This window comes from Dryobates pubescens, chromosome 3 (genome assembly GCF_014839835.1).
Source record: "Dryobates pubescens isolate bDryPub1 chromosome 3, bDryPub1.pri, whole genome shotgun sequence".
Taxonomy (NCBI): Eukaryota; Metazoa; Chordata; class Aves; order Piciformes; family Picidae; genus Dryobates; species Dryobates pubescens.
The window spans coordinates 20,497,406-20,521,966 of record NC_071614.1 but is presented as its reverse complement, the minus strand read 5'-3'; the positions used below and the strand labels follow the sequence as shown (position 1 = coordinate 20,521,966).

The following is a 24,561-nucleotide window of genomic DNA, read 5'->3' as shown; positions in this document are numbered from 1 at the left end:
ATTTTTCACTTTGAACGTGGACAAATATGCATCACTGCCAGTATATAAATAATAAAGGGCTGTGGAGATCATTTTGCCACCAGAGGATGTCTTGAAATCCTCAGAGGATTTTCAGGAGACTTCCTTAACCAGATTCTGCAGTATGCCACCATTCCATTAAGGTAAATGAGCACTATTTCACCTACTGTAAATCTGATCTAGGAATAACCTCCTCACATCTCTGTGACACCTCTGTACTCTACTGAGAGCTGGAGTGGCCAGGGATGAAAACCCAGAGCTTGACACTAGGAAGAGATGTTACACCAGTGTCCTCTCCTTTGCTCTTATGAACAATGTTGGTTTCACTGGGCAAGAAGGGGTTTCAAATCCTCAACTCCTGCTTTCTTGCTAAGGAGATCTTCTGAGACCTCCCTCCAAGGAGCATGCACAGCCCAGGACCTGACTCCCCCAGGACACAGGCTCACCAGTCTGTAAGGAATAGGAAACTGTTGTTGACTGTCTGGGAAAGGCAGGCAGCAAAGGTAAGCTGCTCAATTTAGGGACCAATTTGCATGTAGGTCTGGGCAACGAGTAGAGGATCTTCTGCCACTGAATGCCACTGGAACTTGCTGACATAAAGCTTGCTTTGAGTTTCTATGCAGGACAGTCCATGCCCAAGGCAGCACAAGGACAAACAGCTTGCTCACACAGACAGTTGCCCTCCCACACCTTGTCAGATACAGGCTGACTCATGTCCTGAAATGTGAAGGCTTCCTAAGACCTTTGTTTTTGCTCAATTAAGATGTCCTCACTGAGCCCAGAAACATTCTATCTCTTCTGAGTTCCTCTCCAGCCTTCACCTCAGCACTGCCTTGAACTGAGGTCCACAGAGTCACCTCAGGCTGTGTTTCAAAAGGCCTTGCTTCTCTCCCCTTTCACCCTGCTTCCTTTGAGTTCTCCCAAATGCTTCTTTTTCTCTGCTGCTAGAAGAGGTGATTTGCCATATTCATGTAATCATTGCTCTCATTATCTCAGCTGCCTCTGCTCCTATTCATCTCCTCTGTAAACTTTGGAGCTGCCAAACTGGCTCAGTCTCTGGGACCATCCAATCTTGCATCTTCTTCTGGATGCAAGGCAGACAGTGATCATTCTGTGGGAGAAGCACCCAAAGCCAAGCAGAAAAGGGATAATCTGCTCTCTGGTTTGGATTGTCCTTCAGTACTCTCAACTAAGTGTCAAATCTCCTGTCGAAAGTGTTGGCTACCACTCACCACATAAGGACCAGAAAAGCTTCCCTTCTCTGTTTTAAAGTGCTCTTAATGACCATCTTCCTTGTGTCATGAGCCCCAGTATTTATCCCACCCAAGGAGAACTGTCTGAGACATGGGATGAGTTGCCCTCTGGAAATGTCTCTCTGTCTCTCCATTGACTTCACCTAGAGTGTGGATAAGAAAATTGAAATGACCAAAGAAGAAGTGGGTAAGATGAGAAGTATCTCAGGCAGCAGTGTTTTGGCATCCACCAAATCCCCACAAGAGCTCAGAAGAGAGCCCTTAGATCCAGCAAGGTGAGGAGAACAGAAAACAAAGTTGAGGAAACCTGTTTCTGGATCCAAGATGAGCAGAATAGCTAACACTGGCTTCTTCAGAGCAGAAGCTGACAGACCCAATGCAACATGGACAGATTCAAGTGACAACACAAGGATTTTATACCACTGAAGGATGAGCAGGCAAAACAACCCCTCACCACCCTCCTGATAGGAGAAGGGTGCCACAGTCAGTCAGAGGACATATTCAAGTTTCATTTCCCAGACAGAGTTATCACCATTCTCAAGAAACTGGTAGTGGAAATACAATATCCAACTGCTACATCAATGACAAGAAGCCTGATCTCAACAGGAATGAGTGTATACCACCCTCACAGGCTGCTGACATCCACTCCACAGCTCTAACAGCATTTAGTTGATCTTCAGACAAGCCTCTCCCCACTCAGCTAACCAGAATCTGTGATCTTGTGTACTCTCTTGCCACCAGATACTGGCTCATAAAGAACCATCAGAGAAGAGGAGGGCATATGGGAACCTGGATTATTGTGGTGGCATCTAAACTACTTAATGAGAAACAGGGCTGTTCAATGACCTGGAACCCATGTTCATACTATTAAACTCTCTCAGGCTCCAAAACAGAGTAGTTGTACCCCATCTGCCACTTGGGAATGGTCCTGGCCAGTGTGAACTCCTTTTCCTGTGCTGGGAAAGCTTTGGAAAAGGGGTGTGGTCGTTTGACGCTGTGCCTTTAAGGAAGGGGCACACTGGCTAAATGTTTGTAAAATATTTTGGTTTTCTAAACGAATTTCATTGGTAGGATTGGGGGAGGAGAGATTGGACCCGGGGGAGCTGGGAACTTTCTCTCAGTCTTCCTTACTTCGCTGTCCCTTTCGGCTGGATCTGCTTCTGGGATTCTGGCCAACTAAGATAAGATACTAACTCCTGTGCAAGGCCTTTCTTCCTTTCCTGCCCTGTTAACTGTCCTCGTCTCTTCTTCTACCTCTTTTGGGGGAGAAGGGAGGTAGGGGGTTGAAGGGGGCACAGGGGGAAGCCCCCTCTGTGGGGGGTCTGGTTTCTGGTTGAGTTCATTTGCTGTATATTCCTGTATATATTGTAAAATACCTGTGTTTGTTGTGTTGCATCTAATCTGTTTCCTTGTAAAATATAATCTCATTTCTCCGACTGGGTTTAGCCGTGGTCTCTTTCTCAGTGGGGGAGGGAAAGCAGAGCCTTTCCTTTCAAACCACCACACACTCTTTTTATTGGCTCACCAACGTGGGGCCGGGCAATTAAGGAATTAAGTTGATTTATTGCTTGTCTCAGCCGGAGAAACAAAATGAAGGTGCTCTGGGTTTTAGAACGTTTATTCTTCTCGGTCTGTGGCATGTTGGTCTACCGGTACTGCATCGGGTTGATGTTAGACCAGATAGGTAAATATTTAATGCGTAAAATCTATTTGTGGTTTATGCATAGGATCCAGCTGTTGTATAAACACTGTTTGGTTTTTTTTCGGCTCACTAATTACGGCAATAGAACGTCTTCCACTTTGCCGATCGAGATAAGGGAGTTTAACACTTCAGGAGGTCAAAGAGTAACTTTAAGTGCTGGCTGGGATCTTAAGGTGATTTATTTGACGGGTGTAATCCTGCTGTTGCTGATAATTATTGTGTGTCTGCTGTGGGCTCTATATATAGAGAAAAAGGTTTCTCGACCATGTTTTGTGATTAAACAAAAATCTAGGAAGCGCAGGCGTTCCTCTAAATCTGCCCCAGAGTCCTCAAGTGACGAGGAAGGGGCTGCGTCAGTTAGAAAAATAGCAAAACCTATTGGAAAAGCAGCCTTAAATGCTCCACTCTATGACTTTGGCAAGCAGCCAGGGGCGGCTCCCATTCCCAAGATGGCGACCGGTAATGAGGAAAGGTCATTTCCGTCCGCCATGACAGGACCGGAAGGGGCCCCCACGGCGGCTGATTTAGATCAGGACCTGTCAGCTTCTATCAGGATGGCTGTAAATTCAAACACAGCTCCAGTTAAACAAGTAGCAGTCTTAAAGACCAGAGGTGGAAAGGCCAAAGCTGATCCAGGAGCTAGTGGAGCTAATGGAGGAGAAGAGCAGGAGACTGATCCTGGTGAGGGAACCTCTGCTAAACAGGATGATCCTGGTGAGGGAACCTCTGCTAGGAAAGGGCCTGCTGAAGATGAGGAGAAGATTTGTCTTAGAGATATAGCTGAGTTATTGAGATCATCACAGGATGGAGATGCAGCTAAGACAGCAGCTGGCAGTGGCGCTTTTCAGCTTAAAGAGGTCCTTAGGAGAGTGACAGCAGGATTATGGGGACAAAAGGTTCAGGAAGATGTGATAGATGGAGAGCAAGATGACATCACCGAATGCTCGTCACCGAGGGAGGAGATTCGCAATGTCCGCAAAGATTACCTCAGAGCAGATAAGGAACCCATCCTATCTTGGCTTGCTAGGTGTTATGATACAGGTGCTCCAGCTCTAATAGTTGGAGACAAGTCAGCAGCTCAGCTAGGAACTCTCTCAAAGGATAATGGAATAGATAGACATCTAGCCAGGATTCTCGGTAAGGTTAATCTGTGGATACGCCTTTTAATGGCGGTTTCCCTGAGGTACCCTTCCCGAGATGATCTTCCATGGAATCCTAAGCCCTGGACTACCATAGATGAGGGAATTAAGCGTCTGAGAGAGTTTGCCATTAGAGAGATACTCTATGGTGACCATGATACTCTGAATCCTGATGACATTCCTGTGGCAGCTGGTCTTGCTAAAAAGCTCATCAAACTTGCTCCTTCCAATTATGCAAACATTCTGGCAAGTAGAATTGTGGCAAGAAATTATGGTGGAGCTCCTCCTACGGTTGGCCAATTCACTGATCAACTAAGACAATTGGATGATAGTATGACACGTGTTTCTTTGGTTTCAGCCATTAAAGCTCTGTCTAGTGAGATAAAGGATTGCATGAGAGAGCTGAAGGATGAAATCAAAGATTCCATATGCCAATTGGCACAAAGAGATAATTCCAATTCTTCCTCCAGGTGGGTGCAGGTTTCAGCTGTGAGGAATAGACGTCCTCAAAGAGGGTCATTCCAAAACAGGCCAAACCAAAACAGACCACCAAGGCAATCACGTAGGACCATTTGGATAACTCTACGTGATCAGTTTGGTGAGAACATGAACAGGTGGGATGGCCAACCAACTTCTAATCTTTTCAGGAGACTGAGGGAACTGCAAAGTGGCAGAACCCAGGGTAGCAATACCAGAAGGGTAGCTGTTACTTCCACAGTTCCCCAGGACAACAATGACAGCTCCAACAGTGACTCCAGTTCTAACACTGCACAGTGTGCTCGTTGCACCTGTGGGAATGTTCCCCACAATTAGGGGTGCCCTGCCTCCCGCCAGGGGGAGGAGAGGGATAATGGAGATAACAGAATCTATTGGGATGTGTACATCCAGTGGCCTGGCACTTCACACTTTCGGAAGTACAGGGCCTTGGTTGACACAGGAGCTCAGTGCACCATATTGCCATCAAATTATCAGGGATCGGAGTCCATAACTATTCTGGGAGTCACTGGTGGATCTCAAGAGTTAAGTAAGGTAGAGGTTAATATAAGTCTAACTGGTAAGCAGTGGAAGAAGCATACAGTTGTGACCGGACCTGATGCACCTTGTATTTTGGGAATTGATTTTCTGAGAGAAGGGCGTTTCAAAGACCCTAAAGGTTACAAATGGGCTTTTGGAGTAGCTTCTGTAGAAATTGATGGACAAAAACTGAAGCTGTCTGCTAGACCTGAACTCTCTGATGAATCTGCAGTTGTGGGACAACACAAGATTCAGGACATTAAGTTGCCGGTTGCTTCTCAGACTGTGCATCACAGACAATACAGAACCAACCGTGACTCTTTGTTGCCCATTCAGAATCTGATTCGTCAGTTGGAGAGTCAGAAAGTCATCAGCAAAACTCATTCACCTTTCAACAGTCCAGTGTGGCCTGTGCGAAAGCCGAATGGAGACTGGCGTCTGACAGTGGACTACCGAGCCCTGAATGAAGTAACTCCGCCTATGAGTGCAGCAGTACCAGACATGATGGAACTCCAGTATGAGCTGGAATCCAAAGAGGCCAAATGGTATGCTACCATAGACATTGCTAATGCCTTCTTCTCTATTCCCATAGCAGAGGAATGCAGGCCTCAGTTTGCTTTCACCTGGAGAGGAATCCAGTACACTTTCAACCGACTGCCGATGGGCTGGATCCACAGCTCCAGCATCTGTCATGCAGTGATCCACGATGCTCTGGAGGAAGGTGGTGCTCCAGAACATATCCAGTTCATCGATGATATCATCGTCTGGGGTAAAACTGCTGAGGAAGTCTTTGAGAAAGGCAACAAAATCATGGACATTCTTCTGAATGCAGGTTTTGCCATCAAGAGAGACAAAGTGAAAGGTCCTACCACAGAGATCCAGTTTCTGGGAGTGCAGTGGCAGGATGGACGCCGACACATTCCAGTGGATGTGGTAAACAGAGTCTCTACCATGGCCAATCCCACCAACAAGCAAGAAACTCTACGTTTCTTGGGGATAGTGGGATTTTGGAGACTACACATTCCTGGATACAGTCAGATTGTGAAACCTCTGTATGATGTGACTCGGAAGAGGAACAGTTTCCACTGGGGACCTGAACAACAAGCAGCCTTTGACCAGATAAAGCAAGAAGTGGTACAAGCAGTGGGTCTGGGACCTGTCCGAGATGGTCCAGACATTAAGAACATTTTGTACACGGCTGCAGGTGACAATGGTCCAACCTGGTGCTTGTGGCAAAAAGCTCCAGGTGAGACACGTGGACGACCTCTTGGTTTCTGGAGTCGAGGTTACAGAGGTTCAGAGGCTAATTACACTCCAACAGAGAAAGAGATTCTAGCTGCCTATGAAGGAGTGAAAGCAGCTTCTGAAGTGATTGGAACTGAATCACAACTTCTCTTAGCTCCCAGATTGCCAGTTTTGAATTGGATGTTCAAAGGCAAGGGTTCCACACCACATCATGCTACAGATTCCACCTGGTCCAAGTGGATGGCTCTGATAACACAGAGAGCTCGAATGGGAAATCTTGAAAGACCTGGTCTGGTGGAGGTGATCTCAAGTTGGCCTGAAGATACCAACTGTACTAAACCTCCAGAGGAGAGAGTAACTCGTGCTGAGGAAGCTCCTCCTTACAATGACCTTTCTGATGATGAAAAGAAGTATGCTTTGTTCACAGACGGTTCCTGTCGTCTCGTCGGGAACAAGCGAAGGTGGAAGTCTGCAGTGTGGAGTCCAACACGCCGAGTTGCAGAGGCAAAGGATGGAGAAGGAGAATCCAGTCAGTTTGCAGAGGTAAAAGCTGTCCAGCTAGCTCTCGACGTAGCTGAACGTGAGAGATGGCCAAAGCTTTATCTCTACACCGACTCATGGATGGTAGCCAATGCTCTATGGGGTTGGCTAAAGAACTGGAAAAAGAATGGTTGGCAGAGGAAAGGAAAACCCATCTGGGCAGCCGACCTGTGGCAAGACATTGCTGATCGAATCGAGAGAATTCCAGTGAAAGTGAGACACATTGATGCTCACATTCCTAAGAGCAAAGCTACTGAGGAACAGCAGCACAACCATCAGGCAGATTTAGCTGCAAGAGTTTCTCAAGTAGACAAGGACTCTGAACTTGATCTCGACTGGAAACACCGAGGTGAGATATTCTTAGCTCGGTGGGCTCACGATTCATCAGGACATCAAGGCAGAGATGCAACATACCAATGGGCTCGTGACAGATCCATAGACATTTCCATGGATGCTATCACACAAGTCATTCATGACTGTGACATTTGTGCTGCTATCAAGCAGGCAAAGCGAATTAAGCCCTTGTGGTATGGTGACAGATGGTCCAAGTACAGGTATGGTGAAGCTTGGCAGATTGACTACATCACTCTACCACGTTCTCGTTCTGGTAAGCAGTACGTGCTTACTATGGTAGAGGCAAACACTGGATGGCTGGAAACTTACGCAGTCCCACATGCAACTGCACGCAACACCATTCTCGGTCTGGAGAGACAGATCCTGTGGAGACACGGAACTCCAGAGAGGATTGAGTCAGACAACGGAACTCACTTCAAGAACAACCTTGTAAAGAGCTGGGCAAAAGAGCACGGTATTGAGTGGATTTTCCATATTCCTTACTATGCACCAGCTGCAGGGAAGATTGAACGCTACAACGGTTTGTTGAAGACCACTCTCAAAGCCATGGGAGGTGGATCTTTGAAAAACTGGGAGAAACATTTAGCACAAGCAACCTGGCTGGTGAATAGTAGAGGTTCAGTGAACCGAGCTGGACCGGCACATTCAGATTTGCTACGGAGAGTAGAAGGTGATAGAGTTCCTGTTGTTAGGGAAAAGAATCTGTTAGGTAAAACTGTTTGGGTATTTTCGCCCTCAGGAGAGGCTAAACCTGTCCGAGGGGTGGTTTCAGCAGAAGGTCCGGGTCACACTTATTGGGTAATGCAGGAGAATGGTCAAATTCAGTGTATTCCACAAAGAAATTTAACTTTAGCTGAAAGAGTTTAATTTCAGACTGTTGTACAGCTACAACGCGCCCAAAGGAAGAATCCCTGAGGAATCTACTGTGCACGAACCCTGAGAACCCTGAGAGCCCTGAGTCAACTGAGAGTCCCTGTGTTCCTGTTTGCCTTTTCTTCACTTCGTCTGCGGAGAGACAAGCTGGTTTCCATTTTCTTATTTCCTGACTTTTTGGACTTCTGAATCGTCTACATCTGAGTATAGCCGGAACGGACTATGAACTTTGCTCACGAACTGCAAATATTGTTTCTGATTGGATGGACAGTGTGAACGACCAATGAAATTGTTTAGAAGGGGTGGACTGTGGTCGTTTGACGCTGTGCCTTTAAGGAAGGGGCACACTGGCTAAATGTTTGTAAAATATTTTGGTTTTCTAAACGAATTTCATTGGTAGGATTGGGGGAGGAGAGATTGGACCCGGGGGAGCTGGGAACTTTCTCTCAGTCTTCCTTCCTTCGCTGTCCCTCTCGGCTGGATCTGCTTCTGGGATTCTGGCCAACTAAGATAAGATACTAACTCCTGTGCAAGGCCTTTCTTCCTTTCCTGCCCTGTTAACTGTCCTCGTCTCTTCTTCTACCTCTTTTGGGGGAGAAGGGAGGTAGGGGGTTGAAGGGGGCACAGGGGGAAGCCCCCTCTGTGGGGGGTCTGGTTTCTGGTTGAGTTCATTTGCTGTATATTCCTGTATATATTGTAAAATACCTGTGTTTGTTGTGTTGCATCTAATCTGTTTCCTTGTAAAATATAATCTCATTTCTCCGACTGGGTTTAGCCGTGGTCTCTTTCTCAGTGGGGGAGGGAAAGCAGAGCCTTTCCTTTCAAACCACCACAAGGGGTAGCTGGACAAGACTGTACCAGGGATCACAATAACTGAATCACTTGAGTGCCAGTGCTTGGGCTCCAGCATTGTTTGCATTACAGGTAGAGATGTAATCTGTGCACAGTCCTCTGCCTATCACAAATACAGTCAGATAATCCTCTTCATCACTTCAGAAACAATGTTCAGCTTCTGGAGATGGAGCCTTACTCATCACATCATCTTACCAGATTGTCCAGGTTTTGGCAGATGGTTTCTGTGCCAAGGCATGGCAGCTACAGCTTAGGTAAGGTGGAATACAGATGTGTTTGGTGCCAGCAAAATGCTCTTTTGGCAGCATAGGTTCACCCTTCTAAGAATCTGGTCTCAGCTATGCTCCCAAAGTTATAGAATAGAATAGAATAGAATAGAATAGAATAGAATAGAACAGAATCAATAATGTTGGAAAAGACCTCAAAGATCATCAAGTCCAACCTGTCACCACAGACCTCATGACTAAACCATGGCACCAAGTGCCACGTCCAATCCCCTCTTGAACACCTCCAGGGATGGTGACTCCACCACCTCCCTGGGCAGCACATTCCGATGGCTAACAACTCTCTCTGGGAAGAACTTTCTCCTCACCTCCAGCCTAAACTTCCCCTGGCACAGCTTGAGACTGTGTCCTCTTGTTCTGGTGCTGGTTGCCTGGGAGAAGAGACCAGCTCCCACCTGGCTACAACCTCCCTTCAGGTAGCTGTAGACAGCAATAAGGTCTCCCCTGAGCCTCCTCTTCTCCAGGCTAAACAACCCCAGCTCCCTCAGCCTCTCATCATATGATTTGTGCTCCAGGCCTCTCCCCAGCCTCATTGCCTTTCTCTGGACACATTCGAGTCTCAATGTCCTTCTTAAACTGAGGGGCCCAGAACTGGACACAGTACTCGAGGTGTGGCCTAATCAGTGAGTACAGGGCACAATGACCTCCCTGCTCCTGCTGGCCACACTATTCTTGATGCATGCCAGGATGCCATTGGCCTTCTTGGCCACCTGGGCACACTGCTTGGTGTACTTTCTTGGTTTCTCTTGTACTCACTTGCTTTTGACCTCAGTTCAGAAATCAGAGTCACCTGAGCAAAACCTTGTATCTACAAAGCCATCAGCATGACCCAGAGGCATCCAAATCTCACCAGGCACCTGAGATGGGAGAAAAGTCAACTTAAACTGCATTTGGTGTGAGCTAGGCAACACCATTGCCATGGATCTACCATGAGTCTCTAGAGACTTAAAGGCACCCAAGTATGACTGTGCTTCGCTTGTAGCCTCTTGGTTGGATGTGCAAGCTGCACGGTCATTGATGACTGACTTTTTTGTTTTCTCTGATATTTAAAACAGTCTTTCCCAGAGCAACAGGAGAGAAAACCAAAATACAACCAAAAACCTGAACATATGAAGACTTCAACTGGTAAAAAAATAAGGTGGCAAAATCTCAGAGAAGCTACTCTTGGAGGAAAAAATCATATTGAACACTCAGCAGAGTGGCTCTGTGTGAAGGACACTTTAGACACAGTTCTTAGAGGGCAAATGTCTGCTCAGATTCTTGAGTATCTCGGATGTCTTCACAGACTCCAGCAGAGTCACTCCCAGCTTAGACTCTGCAAAGATCAGAATCAGTGTGCTAGATTGAGATTCATTATTTCTTTTTCAGCCCTGATGACATTTGGATTCTACCACTAGGAACCTTCAGAAGAAAACCATCTGCTGATACTACAAGAATGCATTGAAATGGGAAAATCCCCTTCTGCTAAGGGTAAAAAACCCACATGGCTTGATTAAAAGCAAATATTTCTCCACCCATTATTATGGTCTGAGTAGGGGTAGTTGGCAACACAAGTCTTACCCACAGACACACACAATATACTTGCATCTTGGCACTGCATGCTTGCTGTTTGTCACAGCATCTTTATCCTGGCACTCTTTTTCAGTTCAGACGAGAGCTGCAAGCCCTGAGAATAATTTAAATGTGCACAGCACCAGTTGAACAGATATTGTAATCTTGCAGGTGGGACTAAAATACTCTGAAAAAATAGGGGAGCACATCAGCACTGGCAAGGAAAGTCCTAGGAGTTCTGCTGTCCACTGCTGAAAGTGTCCATGGCATTCCCTAGCATTGGTCTGGGGCAGCTTTTGAACCTGGGCCCCTGTGCTCAGAGATCAGCAAGTGAGCAAAGCCTAATCCTTTTGACTCCTACATCCATGTCACTATGCTGCCTCCAAAACAGGGTGGTGCAATCCAGACTTCTTACTAGGCATTGTCTTTCCCCTGTGCTAACACCTGAGCCAAGCCTGGGAATCATTTGGGCTGGTGCTAGCTGCTGTGGGCTCCAAAATGTGCCAGAACCACGTGGAGGACCAAGATCTGCTCCTGTTCTGATGTGTTTCAGTTTATTAGCACAGATGAAACCCCAAAGACTTCTCATCAGACTGAGGAGCAGCTTCTGCCAAGGCTTAGTGAAAGAACTTTCTGCTATAAACACAGCTTCCACATTCAGTTCCTTGGAGAGGAGGTGACATCAAACACTCTGTGACAGCACAAAACATGGATCCTGAAGACCACCTCTGGTTAATGGTTTGGCCTGGACACAGAAAGTTTGTAGGCCATTAGACAAATAACTTCATCCCATCCCTGGAAATGCTTTTAACCTGATGGGGAAGAGGAAGGAAGCTTAACTTGGCTCACACTCACTGGCCAAGCTAAGAGGTCTTCATTCGGTGTGTTCAGAAGAGATGTGTCAACAGCTCACAGTTTGCTAAGCTTATGGTTTGGAGATCCTTGTTATTATGTAGGGGGGAAATGGTGGAATTGTCCTCAGCATAACTGCAGGTGAGGGGACTGGTTTCCTGAAAAGAGCATTTCAACACTTCTGGAGAGTACACAGGGCTGGCATTATTAGAGTGAGTCTGGCAGAGCATTTCTGTGAGGGGGAGTGACAAAAATGGATCTGATGCAGCTGGTGCTGTCTCACAGTGGGGTAGCTGAAGGCACCAGGGACACTGATTTCCAAGGATAGCAGCAGGAACCTGTTCCTTCCTCTGCTTGCCATGCTTTGTATGCTCCGCAGAAGTCCAAGTGATGTGTAGCAGGCTAGAACTCAATGACACACCAGCATCCACTGGCTAAGTCATGCTCAGGTTGGCTTGTCTCTCCTGGGTCTGTTCAGCTTCTCAGAAGTTCATGTGTGTACAAGACGGAGTGGACACTGCCTCTTCAGCAGATTAACAAACACCACCTTCCCCAAAGACAGGCTGGCATCAAACCACACATCCATTCCCCGACTGCAAGCATCTGTGTGCACCTTGGAGCGTATCAGATATGGGCTCCTGTGATAGGCAAACGACCATGCCTGGGGGACATGGTTGCTCATCAGTGATCTGTCTGTGTGAAGACACGAACGTACTGAGGACACTGAGATCAGGAGGTTGCTCAAGTGCCACTTAGGACAAAAGTCATTTCAGGAGATTTCTACTGACTCAGAAAATCTGCTGCATTCCTAGCCTCTCAGGACTGTCACCCCCAAGCTACTCATATAAAACAACTGATAGTTTCTGCAACAAGAAAAGTACTTTCCCTCAATACTCAGCAATTTTGAGCCAGTTACATCAACCTGTGCTGCTCTATCTACATTAGGGGCAAAAGCACAGAGAAGTCCCTGCCCAGCACCCACTCAGCATCTTCCTCATTTGTGCCTTTTTTATTTTGGGTGCATTTCAGTGTCTTTGTGCTCTCTGTTTACCCAGAGTTAGCACATTCTCTAGATGTGATGTGAACCCCAGAGGTGCACCCTAGAGCAGCCTGAAGATGAAAAGCTGACCGTCCATGCATTTTACTAGTCAATTGCACAGCAGTGTGCAGACAACCTTTTCCCAGGCACCTTTTCCAATGCTCTAATCACAAACCTGCCCTGAGAGGTCTGTCTCCAAGAAAGTCTGCAGCATCAAATTACCTGGATTAAAAAAACAAACCCAAACCAAACCAACCTTAACTTCCTTCTTGGAATCCACTTGGCATGAACTTGCTCCTCAGGAGCCTGCAGCGCAGAGATTTCCCTCCCTCCTGCCTGCCCCCCCCCCCATGACCTTAGGCTACTCAAACCTCTTTATCTGAGCCTCGGTTCCCCAGCCAGCCTGCAGCTGCTAGGAACAGCATGGGCTCATGCTTGTGTAGTGCTCTGATGATGTAAGCCCCTTCCAACGATTACTACAGTCTTGCAAAGCCTAAAATTGGCAGCACTGGCTCCCTGCCAAGGCTGTCCCGTGAATGGTGACTCATCTTTATTGGCTGTGGCATGTCAGCTGCGTGATGGTGGCACGTGGTACACAACAGAAGGGTTGGGGTTGGGTTTTTTTTCCATCAGCACTCCAAAATAACAGTGCTATGTCAAGGTGGTGGAGAAGAGAAGCTGCAGGTGGGGATGGGCTAAAGGATGACATCTCTCTTTGGATTTGCTCCAAAGCCCATTGGGAAAAAAATAGCTGTGCCTGGCTTCAAAGGCTGCTGGCCGGTCCTTCCCCACCGTGCTGGGACAATAGGGCTGATGACAGGACATGCTTTTCCCATGACACTCCATGCCAGCACGCCTCAGGCCTGGCCTGTTCTCAGCATGCCAGAGCAAGACATCCTCAGTGCCCACTGCCAACTGTGGAGATGGCTTTTTGATGCTGCTGGGAATTGGCCTGGGACCAGCGACTCATTTCAAGCAGGGCACCAAATTGCTATCTGTCATCCGGCTTTGGGGAGAAGGAGGGGAAGGCAGGAACAGGGCCATATGCCTCAGTCTGGCAAAGCACTGGAGTCATATGAGTGGCCTCCCAGGCGAGCTGCTTATGCCTTTGGAGCCATGTGGGCATCTTGTGAGGTGCCTCCTCGGTCCGCTGAAGAACGTTTAAAGGGAAACCGTGGCTGAAGACGACAAACTTTCAACACTGACTACCCTGGTTTCTCCCTGCCAAGCCCCTTCAGCAAGCACACAGCTGGCAGGGTCCCTTGCCCACATGGCAATGAGCAGCTGCTTTCCGCTCATGCCTCTTCTGTCACAGGGAACCATGTCTGAGTGATGGATGTCACGCATTTCTTTTACTCCCTGAGGAATGGCATGAGAGACAGAAGGAGAGAATCTGCCTTCAACCCCATGGGCATCTTTTTCCCCCACCACAGAATCACAGAATTATTGAGGCTGGAAAAGACCTCTGAGATAAGTCCAGCCTATGACCTAACACCACCACATCAGCTAAACCATGCCACCAAGTGCCACATCCAATCTTTTCTTAAAGACCTGCAGTGAGAGTGCCTCCACCACCTCCCTGGGCAGTCCATCCTAGTGCCTCATCAGCCTTTCTGTGAGGAAGTGCTTCCTAATACCCAGCCTAAGCTTCCCCTGGTGCAGCTTAAGGCCATGCCCTCTTTCCTGTCACAAATTGCCTGGGAGAAGAGCATGACCCCCACCTGACTACAACTTCCTTTTAGGTAGTTGTAGAGAGTGATAAGGTCCTCTCTAAGTCTCCTCTTTCCCAGGCTGAACACCCCCAGCTCCCTCAGCCTTTCCTCATCAGACTTTCCCTCCATCCCTTCCCCAGTCTGGTTGCTCTCCTCTGGACATGCTCCAGCACCTCAAGATCCTTCCTGAAGCAAGGGGTCCAGAACTACACACAGTGCTTGAGGTGAGGCCTCACCAGTGACGACTGCAGGGGCACAATTCCATCCCTAGTCCTGCTGGCCACACCATTCCTGATCCAGGCCAAGATGCCATTGGCCTTCCATGCCAGCTGGGCACACTCTTGCCTCATGTTCAGCTGCTGCCACCCAGCACTCCCAGGTCCCTCTCAGCCAGGCTGCTCCCCAGCCACTTATTCCCCAGTCTGTAGCACTGCATGGAGTTGTTGTGGCCAAAGTGCAGGACCCTGCACTTGGCCTTGTTGAATCTCATCCCATTGGCTTCAGCAGCCAGGTCCAGGTCCCTCTGCAGTCCAGAGAAGGCCAACAAAGCTGGGGAGGGGTTTGGAGCACAAGCACTATGAGGAGAGGCTGAGGGAGCTGGGGCTGCTTAGTCTGGAGAAGAGGAGGCTCAGGGGAGACCTTCTTACTCTCTGCAACTACCTGAAGGGAGGTTGCAGCCAGGTGGGGGTTGGTCTTTCGTCCCAGGCAACCAGCACCAGAACAAGAGGACACAGTCTCAAGCTGCACCAGGGGAGGTTCAGGCTGGGTGTTAGGAAGAAGTTCTTCACAGAAAGAGGGATTGGCCATTGGAATGTGCTGCCCAGGGAGGTGGTGGAGTCACCATCACTGGAGGCATCACAGTATCACCAAGGTTGGAAGAGACCTCAAAGATCATCAAGTCCAAACTGGTGTTTAAGAAGAGACTGGATGGGGTGCTTGGTGCCATGGTTTAGTTGATTAGATGGTGTTGGGTGATAGGTTGGACTTGATGATCTCAAAGGTCTCTTTTCCAAACTGGTTAATTCTACCCTCTTCTAAAGGCCAGAGTATGACCTCATCCCCTCTTTCCAAGGACTCCAGGAGGTGAAGACTTCTTTTTAGGTGTAACCTGCAGCTATTTTGCCTGATCTCAGAAAAAAGAATAATACACCAGCCAGAGAAGTGAAGAAGATTTCTACTTCTGGAGGGAAAGTATTTTGCTTGATCAGTGTCTCATCTATCCTGAACAGAGTCCACAGATGACATGTTGGTCTTTTTTGTACTGAGCCCTGTGGAACCTGATGCTGGTGTAAAAAAAGGGGTACCACAACTGTTTCTAGAGAATAACTCTGATTCTGATGCCACACAAATGGGGACAGTTTTGTGGAGTGAGGTCACAGAGACTTGGATTTTGGATTCGTGTTTGAGCGCTGCTGGAACGTGTGCATCTACTTACAGCCAAGTGGAAAGACACTTGTGGAAAAGAGGCAACACCCCATAACAAGCACTTTCCCCTGCGCACCATGACATCCCCCCACCCACAGTCCTCTCTTGCTGCACCTCTACCAAGACCCAAGTATTTGCAAGGAACGTCCTCCAGCCCTGCAGCCAGAAGGCACATCCTGGCCCCATTCATCCCCCATCTCTTGCCATCCAAAGGTGGCCATGTCCAGCTGCCTGCTGAGAATGGTCTCTGGTTTGTGCTCACTCCTAGTCCTTGGGGATTTCTTGTCTCAGATTTATCTGGATCGAGCCAACACCACATCAGGCTCATGCTAACAGGGCAGCAGGGGTGAGGATCATAGAACAGAATAATAGAATCACAGAATCAACCAGGTTGGAAAAGACCTCAGAGGTCATCAAGTCCAACCTGTTACCTAATACCTAACACCTCATGACAACTAAACCATGGCTCCAAGTGCCACATCCAATCCATTTTTGAACACCTCCAGTGATGGTGACTCCACCACCTCCCTGGGCAGCACACTCCAATGGCCAATCACTCTCTCTGTGAAGAACTTTCTCCTCACCTCAAGCCTAAACTTCCTCTGACACAGCTTGAGACTGTGTGCTCTTGTTCTGTCACTGGTTACCTGGGTGAGGAGACCAACCTCCACCTGGCTACAACTTCCCTTCAGGTAGTCGTAGACAGCAATCAGGTCTCCCCTGAGCCTTCTCCAGGCTAAGCAACCCCAGCTCCCTCAGCCTCTCCTCACAGGGCTGTGCTCCAAACCCCTCCCTAGCTTTGTTGCCCTTCTCTGGACACCTTCCAGCAACTCAACATCTTTCCTAAACTGAGTGGTCCAGAACTGGACACAAGACTCAAGGTGTGACCTAACCAGTGCTGAGTACAGGGGCAGAATGACTTCCCTGCTCCTGTTGGCCACACTGTTCCTGATACAGACCAGGATGCCATTGGCCTTCTTAGCCACCTGGGCACACTGCTGGCTCATGTTCAGCCTACTCTCAACCAGTACCCCCAGGTCCCTCACTGCCTGGCTGCTCTCCAGCCACTCCAACCCCATCCCATAGCACTGCATGGGGTTGTTGTGGCCATGGATGTCCATTGTTGGTTCCAGGTCTGCTGGGCTCTCCAGTGAAGGTACCCGCTTGGCCCAGGCCAGCATGAAGAACCTTGCACTAACTTCCAGTGTTCCTCTGAGGGTAGCAGTGCTATTTGTAGGATGAGCTTTCAAATCTCCACTTCCAGTGGAGCCATGGGAATTTTAGTTTCTTCAGTTACTTTCAGGCCACTGTTGATCACCTTTGAAAATCATATCCTTGGGCAACCAAAGGCTGAACTTTTCCTTTCTAACTTGGTTGGCCAAGCTAAGAAGATTACTTTGATCTTTGAGGCCTGAATGGGAAGAGGACTGAGTAAGAAGCAATCCACTCATTTGTGGGCCTTTAGATATGGCCTTCTTTTTAGCTCCCACATCATTCCTGCACAAGATGTGCTGCATTGGGATATTTCCTACCCCAGGAAAACATTTCAGATAGTGTGTAGCTCTCAGTCTATCCATTATTCATAGCATACTCTTGGTTAACTATCAGCCTGTCATCAGGGGAAAACTAACTTGAGAAATTAGACTTAACTTATTATCACCCACACAGGAAACCTCTCACTCAGGTGCAGAAGAGTTAAACTTGAGATTGACTCATCCCAAACCCACTCATCTTGACAGGACATGCCTTCCCTGGGCAATGGGGATAACAGCTAGCCCCTCTCTGCTTCTCATCTTCCAATATCCTGCAAAGACCAGTCAAGTTTTCTAAACTATGTGACACAGGAAAACATCTTAGAGTGCCCTGGGGAAAAAAGGCAAGCCCTGATCACAAATGTCTTAAGGGGTGCATTAAGAAGAATGTGACCAGCAGGTTGAGGGAGTTTCTTCTCTCCCTCTATTCTGCCCTAGTTAAGGACCCCTTGGGAGTACTGGATCCAGCTCTGGGCTCCCCAGCTCAAGAGGGAGTCCACTGGAGGCCTTTGAAGATGATGAAGGGACTGGAGCATCTCTCTGGTGAGGATGAGAGACCTGAGGCTGTCTAGCCTGGAGAAGACTGAGAGGGGACCTTACCAATGCTTATCAATATCTAAAGGGCAGGTTTCAAGGAGATGAAGTCAGACACTTTTCAGTGGTGCCCAGAGACAGGATAAGTGGTAGCAGGCACAAACTGAAACACAGGAAGTTCCATCTGAACAGGAGGAAAAACGTCTTTCCTATGAGGGTGCCAGAGCACTGGAACAGGCTGCCAAGTAAAGCTGTTGAGCCTGAAGTAATGCAAAATCCACCTGGACACAATCCTGGGGCAACCTGTTCTGAGAGAGCCTCCTTTAGCAGAGAGGCTGAACTAGGCCATCCCCAAAGGTCCCCTCCAACCTCTACCAGTCTGTAACTCTGCCCCCCAGACATGGCACAGAAAAAGTGAGGACATGATGAAACAGATAGGACCTTGACAGGAGGGACAAGATTTGGCTACATCACTCGCGAGTGCTATCAAGATAACTGTGGCCAACACACATCTGCAGCCCAGATACCTCAAATCCCTTTCAGTGCCTAAAAAAAGGAACTGCTCTGTTAGAAAAAAAAAGCAGCAACCCCCCCAGAAAAACTGAAGCTAATGCTGCTTTTTCCTTAAATATATGAGCAGCTTCAGACTACTTATTGCAGGCTGGAGGGAGTGCAGACACCTCACAAAATCCCTGAGATTTCAACAAGACTTTGCATAATGAAGGGCTTACGCTGCAAATCTCTTTCAGATCCCCAGCAGGGTTATAGAGGAGACAGGCACAGCTTGGGTGGACAGACAGCCCTTTTTTTTTGGGGGGGGGGGGGAAACTGCAGCCTCATGCAGGCAAATTCCCAGCAAAAGCGATGCGTAAAGGGCTCGTGAGATGCGTGGGAAGGCCGTTAGAGGTTCTGCTAAATCTCATTAAGTCTTAAAGTAGCCACATGAAAAAAAAAGTTAAGTGAAAGGAAACCTTTTTAAGAGGAGATTTATGCTGGAGAAAGTCGAATCCCTCTCCCCTCACTATCTGCCTAGAAGTTGGGTGTCTCCTTTAAGCTGGTTAGATCTGCTCCTTTCCATTCAGTGCAGAGGAACAGGCACCTCTGCAGGGTGAAGAGTGTTAATGATGGTTTATTCTGCTCAGAGTGAGCTAGATAATCTTCTAGGAGTGATTAGGAAATGAAGATTTGGGCTGCTGGGCATTTTTATGTTGTTGATATCATGCAGCCAGCAGGACCAGGGCTGCTAGGACTATTGTCCCTCTGTACTCAGCACTGGTGAGGCTGCACCTCGAATACTGGGTTCAGTTTTGGGCTCTTCACTCCAAGGACATAGAGGTGCTGAAGTGTGCCCAAAGAAAGGCAACAAAGCTGGTGAAGGGTCTAGACCACAAGCCTTGTGAGGAGCAGCTGAGGGAACTGGGGGTGTTTAGCCTGGAGAAAAGGAGGCTCAGGGGAGACCTTCTCACTCTGTACAACTCCCGGAAAGGAGGTTGCAGCTGTAGCTACAGTCTCTTCTCCCAAGGAACAAGCAAAAGAACAAGAGGAAACAGCCTCAAGTTGCATCAGAAGAGGTTTAGGTTGGACATGAGGAAAAGGTTCTATTCCAAAAGGGCTGTCAAGCCCTGGAAAAGGCTGTCCAGGGCAGTGATGGAGTCACCATCTCTGGAGGACTTCAGAAGACGTATAAATGTGGTCCTGAGGGACATGGTTTAGTGGTGGAACTGGCAGTGCTGGGTTAATGGTTAGGCTTGATCTTAAAGTTCTCTTCCAAGCCAAAGGATTCTATGATTCTCATTTCCCCCTGCAAATACACTGTTCTGCTTAAAACAGGGGAGGTCTTCTGGCCAGTGCCTTCCAGGAATCTGAGACAGATTGACACTCTTTCATCCCATCTTCTCCTAAATCTCCAGGACAGTTAAGGTGAGTGAAGGACAGGGCTACATCCTTTCCAAAGTACCATCACCTCCTTTTGCCTAACCCTCCTAAATGAATCATCTAGTTTCTGTTTAGACTCCCTTCAGAAAGGTATTGGCGGAATGTGAGCATCTCATCTCACCTCCTTCAGTCACTTTGGGAACACATGGATTCCTGGTTTTGGAGGCACCCTTCCTCCCTCCTTTTCCATTGACTTTGTTTTTGGAGCCATAGAGCTGTGGATGGAGCAGATTAATTGCTCACAAAGGGCCTGCATACCAACACCAGCTCCTTCCATATAAATATTCAGGAGCTGACATCAACCCATTTGTCCCAGCAGCCACAGCACAAAGTACTCCAGCTCAGGCTCTCAGTGTGCTCCTTCCAGGTCAGATGTGCTCACCTGACAGAGTACACCAAGTTCTTACCTCTTTTGTCTCTGCACTATTTTCTACTCTTCCCAAGTCATGGGGCAATGGCAGCTAAGCTGGGATCTCGTCTGCCTTGAGCTTGGGATATTATGAAGGAATGTATCCTGAACTTGATGAAATCCCAAGGTTGTTGTCCCAAGCTTTACTGAGGCTGAGATTTGACCTTTTACTGCTTTCTGTTCAAGATCTGTGAAACATTCTTCAAAGGCATAGCCTAAAACTGCCACATACTGGTAGTGTCAGACCATGCAGGAGATGTCTTGGGTGAGCACAGGCCCATTAGTGAAACTCATGTTGTCTTTGAGCACTGATGGAGCAATGAACACAGACTCTAGCCAACCCTTCCAAAAGATACCTCTCAGGGTAAAATCAGAGACTCACAGAATGGTTTGGGTTGTAAGGGACCTTAATGATCAGCTAGTTCCAACTCTCCCTGGCATAGTCAGGGACACTGTCCTAGTTTTAGTTAAGCCCTAACCCCTGAGGCATGCCTTCCACTAGATCAAGTTGTTCAAAGCCCCATTCAACCTGGTCTGGAACACTTCTAGGGATGAGGCATCTCACTACCTCTCTGGGAAAACTGTTCCAGTGTTTCACCACCCCCACAGTTAAGAACTTCTTCCTTACTTCATTTAGAATAGAATAGAATAGAATTAACCAGGTTGGAAAAGACCTTTGAGATCATCAAGTCCAACCTATCACCCAACACAATCTAATCAACTAAACCATGGCACCAAGCACCCCATCCAGTCTCTTCCTAAGCACCTCCAGTGATGGTGACTCCACCACCTCCCTGGGCAGCACATTCCAATGGCCAATCTCTCTTTCTATGAAGAACTTCTTCCTAACATCCAGCTTAAACCTCCCCTGGTACAGCTTGAGACTCCCTTTCTACAACTCCTTAAAGAGGAGAAGGAGACTTTAGCTGACTCATTTGGAAAAGACTGAAGCCTGGGCTGGCTTCCTGCACTGGGTCTTGGCATTGCAATCTTACAAGCAGGGAGGACTGGGCTTTGTAGGAAAGGGGGTTTTATGCTATACAAAATGGTAAATTGACCTTGTTCTAGCACTAAATGAGTCCATAAGGGACTGTGAGAGCCATATGGAGAGAGCTGGAGTCTGGACACAACAGCACAGGCTGTACCTGGGTTTATAAGCCCTGCTGTGGGCTGTCTTGCCAGTGTGCATCCCTCAGCGATACAGCTGCTAATGTTCCTGTTTAGAGGCAGAACTGCCCTCTTCATGTGACAAGCCACATTCACACAGACACCACGAGCTAGCATTGACTTGATTTGGTTTTTAAATGTATTGCTTCCCTGACATTATCCATCTCCCTCCAGTCTCTGCCTGCTCTAAAGGAAATCTCTCACACTCCCTTTCGTAACAGCTCCTCTCAGCATTTAATTTCCTTTTACATAATTACGTAGTGGCCAAGGCGGAGGGGGAGTGTGTGTGTGGGGGGTGGGGTGGTAGGGGGCGAAGGCAGAAGCACTGAACGGGGGCATGGAGGAGCTCTAGGAAATCTTGCGTCTGAGTCGGGAGCACTGAGCAAGCTCTGCTGCTCGTATCCATCAGCCGCCGCTGAGCACGCAGCCCCGAGATGCTCGACCGCATCTCTGGCACGGGCAAGGGGGGAGGCAGGGAGAAGGTGCACTGGGGACCCGGAGAGTTCGGCTGCTGGAGCGTGGCAGGCAAAGAGCCCTCCAGGGCTCGGGGAGGCAGGCGGGGACGTGCGCTGCCTTGGAAGAGAGCACAGCCTGCTCGGTGTGCTGGAGGAACGGAGGAACTGCATAGCTGGCGAAGGGAGGGGGGTGGAAAATGATGCAGCTTGTTCAGTGGATTAGGCAGCCATGCCTGGAAGTGGCAAACTGAACGAGGCACAGATTTGAAAGCCTAGAGGGATTATTCGGCCGCGTCGTCTGGCTTGCAGCACAACAGTGGCCAGCAAACTTCACCCGGGGCTTTCGGCAGCCGGGCCAACGAGCTGCAGCACGCCCTGGGCAAGGCTCTCAGGTTACGGTTTAGACATTTGCAGTAGGGTTAAGAATGTTGGAAACAGCAGGGAAAAGGGTTCTGGCAAGTGAGAGTGGTTCTAGCAGGAGCTGTAGAAAGGCATGCTCACCACGTCAGCACTTTGGAGACCTGGAGAGCTCATGATGAGAGGTTTCAGGAAAAACACTGCATAAATAGGAGAAAGGAGGGCTCTGTAAACAACTGTGATGGACATGCTTGAAACATGGAGGAAGAGGAGAGCAGTCTGACTTCCTGATGCTGTGGATAGTGGTGACCTTGATCCAACCAGGAAAATTCAAGAACTGCCCAGTTCCAGACTCAGTTCCCAGAAAGTCCTCAGGTCTGTCACAAATGGCCACAATCAGGCTGTCCTTGGGAAGCTGAGTGTTGCCCCTGCTGCATGAGAATTGCGCAGGGGCTGAATAACCCAGCAGCTCATCAGATGGTAGCACTGTCACTCCTTGAAAAGGACAATTTCCCCTCAAGCTGATGACCCCATGAATCATTGCCTGGTAGAGCTGCTCACCCCAGGGCTGGGACAGATGCATTTCATAGAATCATAGAAAGGTCCAGGCCAGAAGGGACCTCCAAAGGTCATCTAGTCCAACCTGCAGTCCACAGGGACATCCCCAACTAGAGCAGGTTGCCCATTTGCCTCTCAACTAGGGGGGATGTCCCATACTTGGGACATCACTGTAACAAGGGACATCAGAATTAGCAAACTCCTCTCTATGGTTACTTCTACACATCTGCTTATCATTTTTGTGCAATGATACCTGTACTACAACATCTCTGTCCCCACACAATCCCCTCCACTGCCTTTGCCACTCTTATTTCACAGAAAGAGTGATTGGCCATTGGAGTGGGCTGCCCAGGGAGGTGGTGGTGTCACCATCACTGGAGGTGTTTAGGAAGAGACTGGATGGGGTGCTTGGTGCCATGGTTTAGTTGATTGGATGGTGTTGGGTGATAGGTTGGACTTGATGATCTCAAAGGTCCTTTCCAACCTGGTTAATTCTATTCTAGTCTAGTCTACTCCTATTCTATTCTATTCTATTCTATTCTATTCTATTCTATTCTATTCCATTCCATTCCATTCCATTCCATTCCATTCCATTCCATTCCATTCCATTCCATTCCATTCCATTCCATTCCATTCCTTTGACTTGCTGAGAACCATGGTACCAATGATTACACCTGAATTTCTGGGCACTCTCCAGGAAAAGTTCCACAAGTGTTTAGGTATTTAAAAAATTCCCTTCACAAACTACACTTCACACCATCAGAGCATTGCACAGGCATTGAACCACTTGTCTTCTCCACACCAGCTGAAATCTGGCCACTTTTATCACCCTACTTGTGTAAGGAGGGAACCTGAGGCAGGGAACGGTTGTGATGGCACAGTGGTAAGTGGTAAACCAACGGGGACCCTTGCCTCCTCTTGAGAGCATCATCATTTCTTTAGAGAAAACCCAGTGTGGAAGAGCTGAATCTCATCTTTGCATCGACACTGTTTTATTTTCTCAGCAGAACAAGCAGAAGTTTTACCCAGAGAACACAGTGCGGAGCTGGAATGAGATTTGTCCCAAGTGGCAGCCGCTTACAGGCCAGGTTGAGTAGAGGGAAGGGAAGGCAGGAGGCTGGGGAGAGGGGAGGTGAGAGGGCCACTTACATGGTAAAGTTTCTGCACGGTTCTTTTGGATCATTATGCAGAGCTGTAGCACCAGTTGAGGGGCGCTCTCGAGGAAAGTCTCCAGGAGGCGCAACATGTTCACGTCTGCATATTCGTACATCATAGCCCAGTAGAAACGCCGCTGGTGTTCCTTCCGCCGCTGGCTCTGGATCCCCAGGTACATCGTTCGGATATATCTGCAGCAAACAGGCAGGCAAGACGAGGGTGAGGCTTTGGCATCCGCCACCGAATCACGGAATCATCGAATCGTGGAAACAGAATCATGGAAACACGGAAACATGGAATCATGGAATCATGGAATTACAGAATCATAGAATCATAGAAACATGGAATCATAGAATCATGGAATTATAGAATCATAGAATCATAGAAACATGGAATCATAGAAACATGGAATTACAGAATCATAGAATCATAGAAACATGGAATCATAGAAACATGGAATCATAGAATCATGGAATCATGGCATTGTGGAATCATAGTCTCGTGGAATCACAGAAACATGGAATTATAGAATCATGGAATCATGGAATTATGGAATCACAGTCTCATGGAATCATAGAATCATGGATTCATAGAATCATGGACTCA

General features: G+C 48.0%; 1 protein-coding gene across 1 annotated transcript in view; it reads right to left on the bottom strand.

The window, feature by feature from the left end:
- The window catches only part of XKR6 (XK related 6), a 247,600-nt gene that overhangs the window by 8,888 nt on the left and 214,151 nt on the right, over window positions 1–24,561 (bottom strand). Inside the window, exon 2 of the mRNA XM_054179729.1 lies at window positions 23,950–24,146. Within this exon, the coding sequence (XP_054035704.1) occupies window positions 23,950–24,146 (197 nt within the window). The remainder of the gene's footprint in view (window positions 1–23,949; window positions 24,147–24,561) is intronic.